Source organism: Sinocyclocheilus rhinocerous, unplaced genomic scaffold (assembly GCF_001515625.1).
Source record: "Sinocyclocheilus rhinocerous isolate Xijiao unplaced genomic scaffold, SAMN03320098_v1.1 scaffold757, whole genome shotgun sequence".
Lineage (NCBI taxonomy): Eukaryota > Metazoa > Chordata > Actinopteri > Cypriniformes > Cyprinidae > Sinocyclocheilus > Sinocyclocheilus rhinocerous.
The window spans coordinates 828,450-847,061 of record NW_015662957.1 but is presented as its reverse complement, the minus strand read 5'-3'; the positions used below and the strand labels follow the sequence as shown (position 1 = coordinate 847,061).

General features: G+C 38.5%; 2 protein-coding genes across 2 annotated transcripts in view; both read right to left on the bottom strand.

Annotated features, from left to right (window-relative positions):
* Window positions 1–6,283: 6,283 nt before the first annotated feature.
* LOC107728599 (calcium-dependent secretion activator 1-like) lies at window positions 6,284–9,326 on the bottom strand. The gene is made up of 3 exons (XM_016538826.1): window positions 9,235–9,326; window positions 7,990–8,176; window positions 6,284–6,635 (listed from the first exon to the last, which is right to left on the bottom strand). The coding sequence occupies exons 1-3, from the start codon at window positions 9,324–9,326 to the stop codon at window positions 6,468–6,470; spliced, it is 447 nt and encodes a 148-aa protein (XP_016394312.1). The 3' UTR covers window positions 6,284–6,467.
* A 2,948-nt stretch (window positions 9,327–12,274) lies between these two features.
* LOC107728598 (calcium-dependent secretion activator 1-like) overlaps window positions 12,275–18,612 on the bottom strand; it is a 111,552-nt gene continuing 105,214 nt past the window's right edge. Inside the window, exons 34-35 of the mRNA XM_016538825.1 lie at window positions 13,981–14,085; window positions 12,275–12,626 (exon numbers count right to left, since the gene is read on the bottom strand). Of these exons, the coding sequence (XP_016394311.1) occupies window positions 12,459–12,626; window positions 13,981–14,085 (273 nt within the window). The 3' untranslated portion in view covers window positions 12,275–12,458. The remainder of the gene's footprint in view (window positions 12,627–13,980; window positions 14,086–18,612) is intronic.

The window sequence follows — 18,612 nt, the reverse complement described above, 5'->3', positions numbered from 1 at the left end:
TTATGATTTATCGATTTATGCTTATACTTATAAGCATATATTAATCCTTATCATATATTTATATTCAAGAATTTACACATTAATGTTACTTATTTATATGCCTTTTATTTAGTTTTATTTATGTTCATATATAATGTTTTGTAGTATTCTCCAAAAATATGTATGTTATGCACATTTCATATATGTTTGAAAGATGGGTTTTGTTAGATATTGGATATCTTTCAACTACTGCCTGAGTAATAATGTTCTCAGAATTAGTCATTAACGGTTCTAGATGTTCTTTTCCACAAACAGTGTTTTTGTAATATGTAAGATTTGATATTTGAAAGTGCTCATTTTGCTGTATTTCTTCTAAAGGTGTGAAAGCCATGTCTAGCCACACATCTATTTTTTTAACCACAAAATCTGACTGGTCAAGATGACCTAGTCTGACCTGAACTACAGTCATTATAACAACATACGACATGATGGATACATCTATTTGACCTTTACTTATTAGACATAAACCAGTTTGGGAGGATGTAAGTTTCCTGCATATATATTCCTTGTGCCTACTCTGATTACTTACCTAACTCTACTTTTGACTTTTCTTTGACTTCTTTTTCCTTATTTTGCTTTCCCCCTCTCCTTATATCTTACTTCTTTTGGTCTTTTCTTCTGATATTCACTACTTCATCCCTTAGACATAATAATTTGAAATACTCTGCACTTTAGTTATCGAATAAGATAGATCTTAATTTTGTTTAAAATTACTTCCTTTTATAATTTTCATATTAACTTTATTCTTTTATCGTATTAATAATTTTTATTTAATACATTTGCTATTCCCTATTCTAAAATTGATCTCTGACATATTCATTACTAATCTGTCTGGATCTCACTGCATCAGTTACCAATATTCTTCAAAATATCTGAAAGAAACAGCTGAGAGAAATTCATACAGGTTTGGAACAACTTGAGAGTGAGTAGATGATGACAGAATTGTCATTTTTGATTGAACTTTTTAAGATTTCTACAAAAATACTTACCTCAAGCAAACAAACAAAAAACATTCATATAGCAACAGTAAGAGAAAAAGAAAGTAGCTGTCGAAGTTGCAAAGAAAACGCTGACCAAGGAGAAAAGCTGTGTTGTCAGGCAATTGCTGTGGACTGCAAAAAATGCCTGTTTTAACACAGACTTGAGTGAGTCCTTTTGTCAGCCAGGACATTCCAGCAGCTCGTCAGAGTTTCTCACTGCCTGTCTGTTCAGCTCTCTTCAGCATCCCAGAACCACTCAGATGTGCACATATGGCAAACATTTGCATGGTCACAGTACTTCCAATAGCTTTTTTTGATTGTGTGGTCTTGTCATAGCCATACACGGCTCCCTATCTAGTGCATGCTCTCTTAGCGAGCTCTTAAATTGTCTTTCAGTGCACCTTTCTTCTCTATTTTCCTTTTCAAGTCCTAACTTGCTTTCAAGTGATGAGTGAACCACTTTTGCTCCTGCCTCTATTTTTCTGACCCTTGTCCATGTGCAGTATGTTCTCCATAATGTCAGCTCTGAATGGTGCAGTGGTCTCCAAAGCATGGGGGGGACTCCACCGCACCTTTGATGCTCCAAGCAAAAGGTTTGAATGCTTTTTCCAGAACAATGGCGTGGAAGCCTGACAAAGCCGCGGGTGCAGGGCAACCTGAGTAACCCTACTTCACCTTCCTATTCACCATTCACATCCCTCATCTGTCCACCAAATTAAATATGGTCCACAAAATGGACAAGGGAATGTCCCCTCCGGTTTTATGGGGACGGAGGAGACTGCGGGACGCAGACGATGTGTCTTGTGAGTAAGGCCGGGCATTAACATATTCGCTTCAGACTGCAGAACAGGTGGATGAGGGAAGAATGGGAATGGGAATGGGAATGAGAATGAGCGAGGGATGGCATTCGAGCCATTTGATTGGCTGCGGAGGATGATGTGAGCTCATTGCTCTCAAGGGCCTGATTATCCACTTTAAACTTATTTCAAGCATATTTGTGTTTCTTTGAGGAGATGTCTCAAGTTATCAGACTCACAATCCAAAGTGACATCACCGTTGAGAGGCCATGCTGCACAGCAACAATACATTGTATGGGTCAAAATGATCGATTTTTCTTTTATGCCAAAAATCATTAGGATATTAAGTAAAGGTCATGTTCCATGAAGATATTTTGTTAATTTCCTAACGTAACTATATCAAATATATTTTTGATTAGTAATATGAATGGCTAAGAACATCATTTGGACAACTTTAAAGGCGATTTTCTCAATATTTTGATTTTTTTTTTTGCACCCTCAGATTCCAGATTTTCAAATAGTTGTATCTTGGCCAAATATTGTCCTATTCTAACAAACCATACATCAATGGAAAGCTATATATATATTTCAGATGATGTATAATTCTCAAAAAATTTACCCTCATGACTGGTTTTGTGGTCCAGGGTCACATTTATTTTGTGGCATTAAATACATTTATCATTTAAAAGAAAGATTTCTATTTCAAATAAATACTATTATTTATTCATCAAAGAATCCTAAAAAATGCATCCTATTATTGAAATAGTATTATAAAATATAAATCAGCATATTAGAACCATTTCTGAAAGATTTTATTTAAAAAATAAATTACATTTAAAAATATAATAGAAAACATTTCTTTTGAATCATAATATTTTACATTTTGAATGAAATTTTCCTTAATATTTATATTTTACTGAATTAATTTTTCTGTAAAGGTTGTGCTATATGTTGAATATTGTCACTTTTCTGTGGGTTATATTAACTTGTCAGCCATGCCTGAATTAATAATATAGCACAGCCTCTTGAAATACTTATTGAGAAGCACATCTGCATCTTTATTCAAAGGTCTCCCAGATAAAGTGATGTAAAGGTCAAAAACAGTCAAAGATTTGAATTCCGCCTGCTAATTATAAAATTAATCAGCTACAGCTGATTGCGACATGTAATGGAGTCTTGATTTATCGTAGCTCGCTTGAAGGGCGGATATTTGGGTCGTGTAGTGGAAAGGCACAGTGAGCTCTCAGCATAAGCCCATTCACAGGGCCAGATATGACACACTTTATCCTCTGAGCCATTTTTGATTAAAGCAGGATGATGATCTTCATCTTCATCATCTCTCTTTGTCTCTCATTGACTCTCACCCTGACGGCGCTCCCATGAGCTGAACATAATGTGAGATTACTTCAAACATTAAGCTATGGAAAAGATAAAAAATAATAATAATCAGGCCCGTTGTATCCCAGTCCTAATGCAGAGATAAGATGGTTGCGGCTTGGCTTTAAAAAAAAAAAAAATGATAAGAGGCTTTGAATTGTCCTTGTTGAAGGGATCTGACATCTACCTGTTTACTTAGAGACGCAAACTGGCATCCAATCGCTCCACGCGCTACTGAGAGCAGTCGTGCTCCGTCGCGTCATCGCACAATGACATCTGCTCGAGCAGGCAGGGTGAAATACGCACGCTGTGGGCCTCGAATCGAAGTGTTTAAGTCTAACCAAACGTTGGCACACAAATGTAATCGTGTGCTACTTTGCGTCTGCGGTTTCTGTTTTTCATTTGTTCCGGAGGTCACACGCTGCGCTCGGAGCCGGGCCTCGCCTCGCATCCGCGTCTCAGACACCCTCTCCCGCGCAGATGCGAGTGTGAACCTGGGGCCAGTTCTTGTTGCGCCGGTCAATTGGAGAATCTTTTATTTGGATACACTTATCGTTCCTATTTCCTAACCTGATTGAGGCTTAAAAGCCAAAGCAGCTCAGATCGTGCCAGAATAAATCTCCTTGCCCATTAATCTGTCGCCGGGTCCTCTCCCTCTCAAAATTGTTGCATTGCGGCAGGATTTATGAGGAAATTAAATGTATGATATCCGAGCCTCCTCTTACGGCGCTCCGCGCTCGGCGACAGGGCATCTCTGTCCTCCTCTGTTGATTACAGTGAAATCAGCGCGAGAGTGGCGCCTCGGAGGAAGCTACATTCCGACAATTAGGTCACAGCGGCGGGCCACGGGAACATTTTCTAGCGGTGGGCCTCTCTCATTTGTCTTTCCCTGCCCTGTGCCCCCACGCCGAGCAACACACCAAATTGTATCCGTGGGTTCGGATCGGAAAGAGTAAGGAGATGAAAAGGCAATTTCCATCTGCTAGTTAAAGCTCCTCCGTTCCTTTCTCTGGGTCTGAGTGCTGCATTATTGCCCATGGTCTGTGCTCCAGGGGGTTAAATGAAACACTTCACCTCAGTTATACTTAACAATTATGTGCCAGTGGACACTACGCGGTGTTATTCAACAAGATGACGTGTAAATGCTGAATGATGCATTATAGCTACTGTACGATCATCACTGGACCTTTAACGATCATAAAGAAGAGCAAAATGTCATTTTCCAGCACGCCAAAACACACCCGTTCTTAAATTCAGATCGTTGTAAAGATATAAAAGCATTTTCAAACTCATCATTTTTTACAGGGAAATGTTAAGCAACGCAACTGTTGATAATGGTAAGAAATGTGAGTTGAGCAACAAACCAGTATATTAAAATTATTCTGGAATATATTCTGCAGTAATTGCTGCTGAAAATTCATTTTTTCCATCAAAGGAATAAATTACATTTTAAAATATATTAAAATAGAAAACCGTTATTTTAAATTGTAATAGAATTTCAAAATATTACTGTATTTTTGATCAAATAAATGCAACCTTGGTGAGCATAAGAGACTTCTTTCAGATCATAATAAAATTCAATTAAATAACATTTGTCATCTTCCTTGGGACTCTTTATGTATATATAAATGTATAGAATGCTGGAATTTGTTAGTGATACTAAAATACAGTTTTCGCTTTGTCTAGTAATTCTTGTTTGGTATCAAGATGCGTTTTTCTCCTAAAACCAGTGATCATTTCAAATCACGTCTAGGTTGTTTTTCTCATCTTTGAGGACTTGTTTTCAAGCAATCTATGTTCTAATTAAGATATTCCATCTTCATTTAATATGCCACGGGAATAATATCTAATCCTTTGAATTTATACTTACTGTCTTGAAGACCAGACTGATTTGATTTGAAAATCTTACATGAAAAATGTTAATCTGGTTGAGAAGATCTGCCTTGGGACTGGTCTGTGTCATCTTTGGTCAGTCAATCTCCTTCTGTCCTGCAATATAGGCACTGAAGATGAGCTATGACTTAATCCCAAAATGTTAATCTCAGACTTTTTTCTTTTTGGTGGAAGTGGGTGGGTCTGGGGAGAGGTTAAGTCATGGTTGAAGTATTGTGTGCTTTACTGTAAGTACCGAATGAAGCCTGTGCTGTATGCAGGTGTTGCTTTTGAGTGGGTGTAACTTTATTTATAACCAATAAAACATTGTGACCTTTATTGTACTCATTTAAGAGCAAAAAAGTTTTGAGTTTGAATTCTTTTATTTTTATAAGCCTAGATTCTTGCATTCCAACTGTGGGTGTACATAAGGCCGACGCAAGATGAATCCACCGGTTACTTTCCACAAAATCAAAAGCTTTCAGATAAGATATCTGACAATTGGGACATGCAGCTACTGCACAGAGGGGAATATAAAGCGCTGTATACACAAAACAACAATGGCAATGATGAAAACCTGCAAGCGTTTGGAGGCTATCCGAATAGATGGATCAGAAATGCTTTGTTGCAAAGAAACAAAAAGGATACAAACAAAACGCCTCCTTGTGATCCCACCCCCAAAATACAGAATAAATATATTTTAGATTTTTTTTTAAAATTATGCATGGCTTAAAAACATAAAAAAGTATTGACGTCAGTTTAAGTATATCCTAAATAAGCAATGGGAATATATTGCGTCTCTAAAATATAGCTACAAACATATCACCATAACTAACTCGTTAAAAAAGGTGTCTCAAAACATTTTGGGTGGATTTTTGACATGTTGTTGAAGTCAGCTGAATATATAAACATCTGAACAAGTTAATACAATCATGTCAGTTGGCCTACACTCCAAAAGAAACAAGGTCTATGCACAGTTATGTACCATTAATGTATTTACAATACATTGAAGCAGCGCCATACGGATTTGCATTGAACAGGGACACGACGAGCATTATTCCTTACCATCTCACACAACATATTTTACAAATGATACTCCATATTGCTTATAAACATTTAGAAACGAATTTCAGACATTTCACTTATTTTTCCCCCCAGAAAAACATCAAACTGTGTCAATTAATTTTAAGTTCGGTTAATATACTCTTTTGTTTTTGCCATCTGAATTGAGATTTGTATTTTTTAGTTTAATTTGAATTGAAGTTGGTCCCTTATTTGTCATAGAACATGACGTTAACATCCAGACATGTACGAGCGATGGACAGTGGTGAACATGCATCATTTTAGGCCACAATAAACGTGTCTAACCGAATTGTCCACACCTAATTGTCTCCAGCAGGATCTAGTCATCTTCCTCATCGCTGTCCTTCATGGATATGCCTTGCATCCCTCCCTCTCTTACAGATGCTGTAGCCTCTTCTAGAATCAGCCTGTTTCTCACCGTCTCATACATCTTGCTGTTCAATGTGGAGTCCAACACACCTTGTAGTCGGAAATCACGATACTTTTTCTGCAAAAAAAAAATAGAGAGCATTGTAGGAATAGGTATGGGGCATGAAGCGGAATGACATGAAGTGGATCTAGCGTGCATGCTTAGTTATATAATCACGGAAGAAAAAAATATTTTTGTCTCTTTTCATGAATATGGGTACAGAACTTTGATGTCCCATTAGTTTTGAAGCAGTAAGCATGTTTGTTTTGTATATGTACACCCTATTAAACTATAATCTTAACTTTGCATAAAAATAGGTACATTTAAACAATCGCCAAGCACAACCTTCAACCCTATTACTACTGTTATTGGAAGAAAAAGATCAAGGACATATTTTATTCAGTTATTTAAAAAGGCACACTATGGTTCAAATCTTATATTCACCAAGGCTGCATTTATTTGATCAAAATCAGTAAAAATATTATTACTATTTAAATAGTTGTTTTCAATTTGAATATACCGTAAAATGTAATTTAAAACTATGATGGCACAGCTGAATTTTCAGCACCATTACTACAGTCTTCAGTGTCACACGATCCTTCAGAAATCATTCTAATATGCTGATGTGCTGCTCATTTTTTTCTAGGTTTCTTTGAAATAGTCTCTTGTAATATACAAAATGTCTTTACTGTCTTTTGATCAGTTGAATACGTTCTTGCTGAATAAAAGTATTCATTTCTTAAAAAATAAATAAATAAATTACTAACCCCAAGCTAGTCCTATTGAGTGAAAAATAAACCTGCAGCCCTGTTGCCTATAGGTTTCATTTCATCTTATCAATATTTTTATTTAATTCTTATTCCTAAAAATAAAAACATGTGCATGCATGTCACTGATTTTGGTAACAGATATTGTACTCTATTTGTGGAAAGTTGCATCTAGCTGTTATTCTGGTTTTGTTGGAAATTGTAGATGAGGGAAACATGACAATGAGGTCTTCTTTATCCAGTACTAAACCTAATCTATGCTTGGGAAAATGAAGGGGAAAAATCTGATACAGATCTACAAAGAAACCCGCATCTGTGAGATATATCCACACACAGAGAGAGACACACCATATGAGTGCACAGAAATAAATGTGTAATGTCAAACTATGAAATCCTGTTGATCTTGCTGTTGTAAAATCAAGCACAGGCGGAGGCTGCAGAGGAAGACCGCCTTCACTTGGCTGATCCACCTCTGTAATCTGAAACTGATTGGATGGCATGTGCATATTTTTATAGCATGTGTTTACAAGTACATTTGGTGCAAATACTGTGCTACGATTACTTCCTGCACATACTTGGGCAGTTTTGAATCTACAACTGTTCTGCGTTTAATTCAGATGCACAACTACCCACACTTTAGTGGTCAGTGATGCTGTTGTTTTTACCTTAATAATTCTGATGAGGATTTTCAGCTGATACACATGCAACTGCAGGTCCATACGGTCTGTCAGCCAGGTGCCCAGGAGATTCATTGTGCTAGTGTACCATTGCTGAAACACAAATACATTGTTCTCCAGCAAAGACAGACACACATATAAATGCTGCCACACACAAACACATAGGAAAACACATCTACAAAAACACAAGTGTAGGCAGTAGATTTGTATCAAGAGAGCAGATTATGTGAATGAAAATCCTTTTAGTGCAAGATCTAAAAATACTCACCAATCTGATCTAGCACAAATGTAAATCAGCAATGACAAAGATAGACAACCTATACACTATACCAGTCAAAAGTTTGGTATAATTAAGATTTTGGGCTCAATAAACGTATGCATTATCACATTTTTTTCTGCTTAATATTTTTGTGGAAACTGTGATACATCCACCTTCAAACGTTTGGGGTAAATAGGAAAAAAAAATTGAATAAAATAACTTAATACTTTTATTCAGCAAGGACAAATTAAAATGATCAAAACTGACAGTACAGACATTTATAATGTTACAACAGATTTCTATTTCAAGTAAATGCCGACCTTTTGAACTTTCTATTCATCGGAGAATCCTGGGGAAAAAATGCATGATGGTTTTCACAAATATACTGAACAGCAAACAAAACCTGTTTTCAACATTGATAATAATATGAAATGTTTCTTGAGCATCAAATTTGCATATTAGAATGATTTAATATAGCACAGCCTCTCCTATAATTGCTTAATCGTAATGACTTGAAATCTTTAAGAAGCACATCTTTATCTTTTATTCAGAAGTTGTCCAGCTCAAGTCATTTGGAAAAAGTCAAAAACATTGAAAGGTTTCAATTCCGCCTGCTAATTGTAAAATTAATATGCTGACACAGCTGATTGCGACATGTAATGGTGTCTTGATTTATCACAGCTCGCTTGAAGGGTGGATATTAGGTACAGTGAGCTCTCAGTATAAGCCCATTCACAGGGCCAGATACGACACATTTTATCCTCTCAGCCATTTCTGATTAAAACAGGATGATGATCGTCATCTTCATCTCTCTTTGTCTCTCATTCACTCTCACTCTGACGGCGCTCCCATGAGCTGAACATAATGTGAGATTACTTCAAACATTAAGCTATTCAATTCACGGAAAAGATAAAAAAAAAAATATATATATATATATATATATATATATATAATAATAATCAGGCCCGTTGTACCTCCGTCCTAATGCGGAGATAAGATGGTTGCGACTTGGCTTAAAAAACCACATAAGAGGCTTTGAATTGTCCTTGTTGAAGGGATCTGACATCTACCTGTTTACTTAGAGGGTTTAGAGACGCAAGCTGGCATCCAATCGCTCCACACGAGCTGCGCTTCTGAGAACAGTCGTCTAGGTGAGAGTCGTGCTCCGTCTAGTCATCACACAATGACATCTGCTCGAGCAGATGAAACTACGCACGCTGTGGGCCTCGAATTGAAACGTTCAAGTCTAACCCAACGTTGGCACACAAATGTAATCTTGTGCTACTCTGCCTGTGTGTTTCTGTTTTTCATTTGCCCACCGCATTCGTTCCGGAGGTCACACGCTGCGCTCGAAGCCGGGCCTCGCCTCGCATCCGCGTCTCAGACACCCTCTCCCGCGCAGATGCGAGTGTGAACCTGGGGCCAGTTCTTGTTGCGCCGGTCAATTGGAGAATCTTTTATTTGGATACACTTATCGTTCCTATTTCCTAACCTGATTGAGGCTTAAAAGCCAAAGCAGCTCAGATCGTGCCAGAATAAATCTCCTTGCCTATTAATCTGTCGCCGGGTCCTCTCCCTCTCAAAATTGTTGCATTACGGCAGGATTTATGAGGAAATTAAATGTATGATATCCGAGCCTCCTCTTACGGCGCTCCGCGCGCGGCGACAGGGCATCTCTGTCCTCCTCTGTTGATTACAGTGAAATCAGCGCGAGAGTGGCGCCTCGGAGGAAGCTACATTCCGACAATTAGGTCACAGCGGCGGGCCACGGGAACATTTTCTAGCGGTGGGCCTCTCTCATTTGTCTTTCCCTGCCCTGTGCCCCCACGCCGAGCAACACACCAAATTGTATCCGTGGGTTCGGATCGGAAAGAGTAAGGAGATGAAAAGGCAATTTCCATCTGCTAGTTAAAGCTCCTCCGTTCCTTTCTCTGGGTCTGAGTGCTGCATTATTGCCCATGGTCTGTGCTCCAGGGGGTTAAATGAAACACTTCACCTCAGTTATACTTAACAATTATGTGCCAGTGGACACTACGCGGTGTTATTCAACAAGATGACGTGTAAATGCTGAATGATGCATTATAGCTACTGTACGATCATCACTGGACCTTTAACGATCATAAAGAAGAGCAAAATGTCATTTTCCAGCACGCCAAAACACACCCGTTCTTAAATTCAGATCGTTGTAAAGATATAAAAGCATTTTCAAACTCATCATTTTTTACAGGGAAATGTTAAGCAACGCAACTGTTGATAATGGTAAGAAATGTGAGTTGAGCAACAAACCAGTATATTAAAATTATTCTGGAATATATTCTGCAGTAATTGCTGCTGAAAATTCATTTTTTCCATCAAAGGAATAAATTACATTTTAAAATATATTAAAATAGAAAACCGTTATTTTAAATTGTAATAGAATTTCAAAATATTACTGTATTTTTGATCAAATAAATGCAACCTTGGTGAGCATAAGAGACTTCTTTCAGATCATAATAAAATTCAATTAAATAACATTTGTCATCTTCCTTGGGACTCTTTATGTATATATAAATGTATAGAATGCTGGAATTTGTTAGTGATACTAAAATACAGTTTTCGCTTTGTCTAGTAATTCTTGTTTGGTATCAAGATGCGTTTTTCTCCTAAAACCAGTGATCATTTCAAATCACGTCTAGGTTGTTTTTCTCATCTTTGAGGACTTGTTTTCAAGCAATCTATGTTCTAATTAAGATATTCCATCTTCATTTAATATGCCACGGGAATAATATCTAATCCTTTGAATTTATACTTACTGTCTTGAAGACCAGACTGATTTGTTTTGAAAATCTTATATGAAAAATGTTAATCTGATTGAGAAGATCTGCCTTGGGACTGGTCTGTGTGTCATCTTTGGTCAGTCAATCTCCTTCTGTCCTGGAATATAGGCACTGAAGATGAGCTATGACTTAATCCCAAAATGTTAATCTCAGACTTTTTTCTTTTTGGTGGAAGTGGGTGGGTCTGGGGAGAGGTTAAGTCATGGTTGAAGTATTGTGTGCTTTACTGTAAGTACCGAATGAAGCCTGTGCTGTATGCAGGTGTTGCTTTTGAGTGGGTGTAACTTTATTTATAACCAATAAAACATTGTGACCTTTATTGTACTCATTTAAGAGCAAAAAAGTTTTGAGTTTGAATTCTTTTATTTTTATAAGCCTAGATTCTTGCATTCCAACTGTGGGTGTACATAAGGCCGACGCAAGATGAATCCACCGGTTACTTTCCACAAAATCAAAAGCTTTCAGATAAGATATCTGACAATTGGGACATGCAGCTACTGCACAGAGGGGAATATAAAGCGCTGTATACACAAAACAACAATGGCAATGATGAAAACCTGCAAGCGTTTGGAGGCTATCCGAATAGATGGATCAGAAATGCTTTGTTGCAAAGAAACAAAAAGGATACAAACAAAACGCCTCCTTGTGATCCCACCCCCAAAATACAGAATAAATATATTTTAGATTTTTTTTTAAAATTATGCATGGCTTAAAAACATAAAAAAGTATTGACGTCAGTTTAAGTATATCCTAAATAAGCAATGGGAATATATTGCGTCTCTAAAATATAGCTACAAACATATCACCATAACTAACTCGTTAAAAAAGGTGTCTCAAAACATTTTGGGTGGATTTTTGACATGTTGTTGAAGTCAGCTGAATATATAAACATCTGAACAAGTTAATACAATCATGTCAGTTGGCCTACACTCCAAAAGAAACAAGGTCTATGCACAGTTATGTACCATTAATGTATTTACAATACATTGAAGCAGCGCCATACGGATTTGCATTGAACAGGGACACGACGAGCATTATTCCTTACCATCTCACACAACATATTTTACAAATGATACTCCATATTGCTTATAAACATTTAGAAACGAATTTCAGACATTTCACTTATTTTTCCCCCCAGAAAAACATCAAACTGTGTCAATTAATTTTAAGTTCGGTTAATATACTCTTTTGTTTTTGCCATCTGAATTGAGATTTGTATTTTTTAGTTTAATTTGAATTGAAGTTGGTCCCTTATTTGTCATAGAACATGACGTTAACATCCAGACATGTACGAGCGATGGACAGTGGTGAACATGCATCATTTTAGGCCACAATAAACGTGTCTAACCGAATTGTCCACACCTAATTGTCTCCAGCAGGATCTAGTCATCTTCCTCATCGCTGTCCTTCATGGATATGCCTTGCATCCCTCCCTCTCTAACAGATGCTGTAGCCTCTTCTAGAATCAGCCTGTTTCTCACCGTCTCATACATCTTGCTGTTCAATGTGGAGTCCAACACACCTTGTAGTCGGAAATCACGATACTTTTTCTGCAAAAAAAAAATAGAGAGCATTGTAGGAATAGGTATGGGGCATGAAGCGGAATGACATGAAGTGGATCTAGCGTGCATGCTTAGTTATATAATCACGGAAGAAAAAAATATTTTTGTCTCTTTTCATGAATATGGGTACAGAACTTTGATGTCCCATTAGTTTTGAAGCAGTAAGCATGTTTGTTTTGTATATGTACACCCTATTAAACTATAATCTTAACTTTGCATAAAAATAGGTACATTTAAACAATCGCCAAGCACAACCTTCAACCCTATTACTACTGTTATTGGAAGAAAAAGATCAAGGACATATTTTATTCAGTTATTTAAAAAGGCACACTATGGTTCAAATCTTATATTCACCAAGGCTGCATTTATTTGATCAAAATCAGTAAAAATATTATTACTATTTAAATAGTTGTTTTCAATTTGAATATACCGTAAAATGTAATTTAAAACTATGATGGCACAGCTGAATTTTCAGCACCATTACTACAGTCTTCAGTGTCACACGATCCTTCAGAAATCATTCTAATATGCTGATGTGCTGCTCATTTTTTTCTAGGTTTCTTTGAAATAGTCTCTTGTAATATACAAAATGTCTTTACTGTCTTTTGATCAGTTGAATACGTTCTTGCTGAATAAAAGTATTCATTTCTTAAAAAATAAATAAATAAATTACTAACCCCAAGCTAGTCCTATTGAGTGAAAAATAAACCTGCAGCCCTGTTGCCTATAGGTTTCATTTCATCTTATCAATATTTTTATTTAATTCTTATTCCTAAAAATAAAAACATGTGCATGCATGTCACTGATTTTGGTAACAGATATTGTACTCTATTTGTGGAAAGTTGCATCTAGCTGTTATTCTGGTTTTGTTGGAAATTGTAGATGAGGGAAACATGACAATGAGGTCTTCTTTATCCAGTACTAAACCTAATCTATGCTTGGGAAAATGAAGGGGAAAAATCTGATACAGATCTACAAAGAAACCCGCATCTGTGAGATATATCCACACACAGAGAGAGACACACCATATGAGTGCACAGAAATAAATGTGTAATGTCAAACTATGAAATCCTGTTGATCTTGCTGTTGTAAAATCAAGCACAGGCGGAGGCTGCAGAGGAAGACCGCCTTCACTTGGCTGATCCACCTCTGTAATCTGAAACTGATTGGATGGCATGTGCATATTTTTATAGCATGTGTTTACAAGTACATTTGGTGCAAATACTGTGCTACGATTACTTCCTGCACATACTTGGGCAGTTTTGAATCTACAACTGTTCTGCGTTTAATTCAGATGCACAACTACCCACACTTTAGTGGTCAGTGATGCTGTTGTTTTTACCTTAATAATTCTGATGAGGATTTTCAGCTGATACACATGCAACTGCAGGTCCATACGGTCTGTCAGCCAGGTGCCCAGGAGATTCATTGTGCTAGTGTACCATTGCTGAAACACAAATACATTGTTCTCCAGCAAAGACAGACACACATATAAATGCTGCCACACACAAACACATAGGAAAACACATCTACAAAAACACAAGTGTAGGCAGTAGATTTGTATCAAGAGAGCAGATTATGTGAATGAAAATCCTTTTAGTGCAAGATCTAAAAATACTCACCAATCTGATCTAGCACAAATGTAAATCAGCAATGACAAAGATAGACAACCTATACACTATACCAGTCAAAAGTTTGGTATAATTAAGATTTTGGGCTCAATAAACGTATGCATTATCACATTTTTTTCTGCTTAATATTTTTGTGGAAACTGTGATACATCCACCTTCAAACGTTTGGGGTAAATAGGAAAAAAAAATTGAATAAAATAACTTAATACTTTTATTCAGCAAGGACAAATTAAAATGATCAAAACTGACAGTACAGACATTTATAATGTTACAACAGATTTCTATTTCAAGTAAATGCCGACCTTTTGAACTTTCTATTCATCGGAGAATCCTGGGGAAAAAATGCATGATGGTTTTCACAAATATACTGAACAGCAAACAAAACCTGTTTTCAACATTGATAATAATATGAAATGTTTCTTGAGCATCAAATTTGCATATTAGAATGATTTCTGAAGGATCATGTGACACTGAAGTAAATAAATTACATTTTAAAATATATTCAAATATAAAACAGCTATTTTAAATCATAATAATATTTCACTATATTACTGTTTTTACTGTATTTTACAATCAAATGAATGCAGCATTGGTGAGCACAAGTGACTTCTTTCAAAAACATTAATTACAAAAATACCCAAAATCCTAATTATTCACTTTTGACCGGTAGGAGTTTTCTTCTACTAAATTTGGCATCAAGTAGTTTCACTTGTAGAGGGATATGGAGGAAAATGACTGGCAGAACAGAGCTTAAAGAGGCACTGCGAGCAAACTGGTGACATTACAAGGAGGGCTGTTCATAAAAGAGGTCCCAACAAGCTCTGCCTTGGAGAAAGTCCTTCTGTCACAGTCATGATCCTCACCCAAAAGCTCCACCCAGGAACTGCTAATTGACAGTTTCGGATCCCATCAGCTGTCTCCTGTGCTGCTTTTGGACACTGATCATGAGAGATGTTGCCCATGTTAAGCCAGCCACAATCCTGCCCTCAGCCTGCGTTTCAGACGGTGGCACTTTCTGTCACATTGAGGGAGAAACATCCATCATTCCCAGCGGACATGTTGTCTTTACCGCAGTCACAATGAGCTCACTAATGTACCCGTGGCTCAGGGTCTTATTTTTTACGAGACTTCCTCTCTCTTAGTCTCAGAGTGTTGTTCTCTATTTCTACTCAGTGAAAATCACTGAACTCAAAGCACCAAATAACCAGTGCACTTAGCTTTTGGGCTACAGATGTTGGACCGTGGGGAAGATCTCGTTTGAAGTCTAATTGATTAGTTATGATCGAGCTGGTCTGATGGTAATCAGAGCTGACTGAGTCTCAACGGTTTAGGAGCTGAGCAAATCGAGCCGGAGACACAGGAGATGTGTCTTGGGTAACTGCAGCACACTTGACAGTTTACTTTTTATAGATCTTGCATGCAAAATTCACTTTGCACCCACAGTTTGAAAAAGCATTACGGTTCTGTTGGTGATGATCTAAAAAAGGAAACTTTCACCTTGTCAAAAGACTTGAGTAGTAAACATAACACAATTTGCTAAGCCAATTGTTCCAGTGGTTCCACCAGTTTAACACACAATGAAAGAAGTGCAATCCATTGGCGTTTAAGTGGTACACTGGTAAAATTATGCCACTAAGGTGTGTCTGAATAATCAAATGGGTGTTTTAGGATTTGATCTAAGTGGCTGAGCTTTGTGGCTTGCCCTACAGTGAATCAGATTGGTGTTGCTCTGTGAGGGCTGGTGCTCTGTGCCTGTGAAAGATTGGGCAGCCGGGCCGCGATGGACCCCCACGGGGAGGCCAGACCTGGAGCAACTGCTCTCTCTCACACTCAGTCTTTCTCTCATGCTCACACTTGTTCTTCTACATTTGTTCCTATAATAGTGCGACCTCTCCATCCTCTATCATTTTAAAGGAATGACTCACCCACAAATAAAAATACTGTCATCATTTACTAAAATCATGTCAATCTAAACCTGTATGATTGACTTTCTTCTGTGGAGCACAAAAGAAGACTGTTTTGAATATTTTGATGAATGTTTTGAAGAATGCAAACTGGTTTTGTCTGTAGTATGAAAGTCAATAGAGTCTGAAAACAACACTGGACCCCACTGACTTTCACTGTATAGACAAAAACAGATTGTATGTTCCACAGAATAAAGAATGTTTGGAATGACTTGTAAATGATGACAATGTACACGTAAATGTATATTAAATGTACATTACATTACATAAAAAAAAACAGTTTGCACTCATTACTTGCAAACCATCAATTCACTTAATGACATAATCGATATTTAAAAATTGAAATTGCTATAATAATAATGTAGGAGTTCCACTTTATAGTCCCTGCTGTGGGTGCCGAATCAGAATCAAATGATGCACAAGGCCAAGAAAGACATATATTCATATAGTACGTTCTGCTAAATCAATTTTTTAACTCATGAGAGACTCGTCCAGTAAGACCACGTCCTCTATGGTCTTGGTTGTGAAATGAACAGTGCTGGCAGTGGGACATTGTTCTGCTGTCAGCAGAGAAACAGAAGACTCTCCGAGAGCGTATTATGTACTGTGGCACTTTTTGGATATTGAGCAGCGGGAAGCTGGCAATAGCTGCTAGCCAAAACAGGAGTATCATGACTCTGAATGCATAATGAAAGAAGCGGATATGAGAGAGAAAAAAAAAACTGTGATCATCTAACGAGTTCCATCTGATATTGGAAAGCGTGAGGGCTGTGTGTACACGCGTGTGTGTGTTGGACGCTTACGGTATGGTTACCGATACAACACACATGAACATCTGCAGGGCCCCCACACCTCTAGCGGGGTGCGCTGAAAGGCTGAGCGACCTCCTGCCCCCTGCCACACCACGCACATGCACAAGCCGCGCTCCTAAGCTTGCATTCACACTCTCGTCTTTGACATGTTACAGGAAGCCATAGCGCCTAGCAGGGGGGCAACAACAGAATTCAGTGTAAGGTTGCACATCCATCCACCCCCGTCACAGACGCGCGCACACACACACGCACGCGCGTTCACGACTCGCTTTTATCAAATCCTGAAGCACCTGAAGGCTAGCGGCTCCTATGTGAGGAGGACCAGAAGGAAGAAAGAGCTGGTAAGGGCCGAGCTCGGATTAGAAAAAACTCTTACAAAAAAAAGCAGGAATGCCGAGGAGGGGGCGGGGACTCGGTGGGGGGTAATGGGGGGATTACAAGCAACCTGTGACTCTGCCTCTTTCTGCCCTTGCTGGTGGTAGTGGCTTTGTAAATGTGTGTGTGCGCCACTCGGCCTGCTCAGAGGCCTAGGCTGTTTGAGAAGCGCTCCTGCTGGGACCCAGCTGTGTCTGCAATTAGCAGTAGGGATGGAATGATGATGGTTGTTAGCGCTGATGTTAATGCAAAGCGACAGGCTGGTGGAGATGAAAACAGGAGAGCGGTGCCTCCCCGTGCTCCCTGTCTTCTTCGCGGGCCTCGCGAATCAAAATCAAGAAAATACCCCAAACAAAAAACACGAGAATCGAACGTCTTTGTCTGCACTAAATAGAGCCGTCTCTCTCAGGCCAGCGGGTCGTAGGGCACTCGTCCTTCTTGCTGGCCAGGCGAGTGAATCAGGCCCCTTGCCGGGCCAGAGAGGGAGGCCCGGGGGCTGAGGAGTCTTTAAATCTGACTACAAGACATTATGCACTTAGGACAAAAGCTTGGGGTAATCCTACCTGCTTGCTGTTCACGGCCGCCACCGGCCCGTTATTGTTCGCCTCATCCCTCCTGAGAGGAGGTCCATTGATGACTGAACTCAATTACCATGGTAACTCACACCGGTGACCCCACGCCTCCCGGCGCTTGCTATCTCTCCGCCGCAGGACCCCACGACCTTGCAGAAAAAAAGTCGTGTAGGAAATACGCGACCCCAAACGCGGTCCTCCAACGTGCTGCTGCGTTAACGTGCTCTCTCTCCAGAAATAGGTGCTTCTGAATGGCGGGATTGAAAATTAAATTTCAGGCTCAGCAAGCGAAAGGGCTTCAAACTGCTCGCGATTGTGTTGTGGATACAAAGAGAACCCTGCTCGGGATTTGCACGCCTCACCGGATCCTTAAGTGGAACAAGCCCTTACTGTTTCTGAGCAAGCTCTGCTACATTTTTAAGTGTCTCTAATGCTGTTTTTTTTGTGTGTGTGCGAATGAAGGAATAACCTACTGAACGGAACGGTGTCTGGAGCAATTTTTTGGGCGGGGCGCAAAATGAACGAGCAGATCAAAAAGTATAATTGCAAAGAATGCATTTCTGCTATGGAAACCGACGCTTGTGTGTGACGGTGTCCAAACAGGGCCTTTCTTTAGAAAA

Coding starts and splice junctions, on each gene's coding strand:
- LOC107728599 (XM_016538826.1), bottom strand. CDS start 9,326: ATGTCAGATCCCTTCAACAAGGACAATTCAAAGCCTCTTATGTGGTTT. Junction 8,177..9,234: donor ATCTCCGCATTAGGACGGAG/GTACAACGGGCC, acceptor GTGTTTTTGTAG/ATGTGTTTTCCTATGTGTTT. Junction 6,636..7,989: donor TCCTCATCAGAATTATTAAG/GTAAAAACAACA, acceptor TTTTTTTTGCAG/AAAAAGTATCGTGATTTCCG.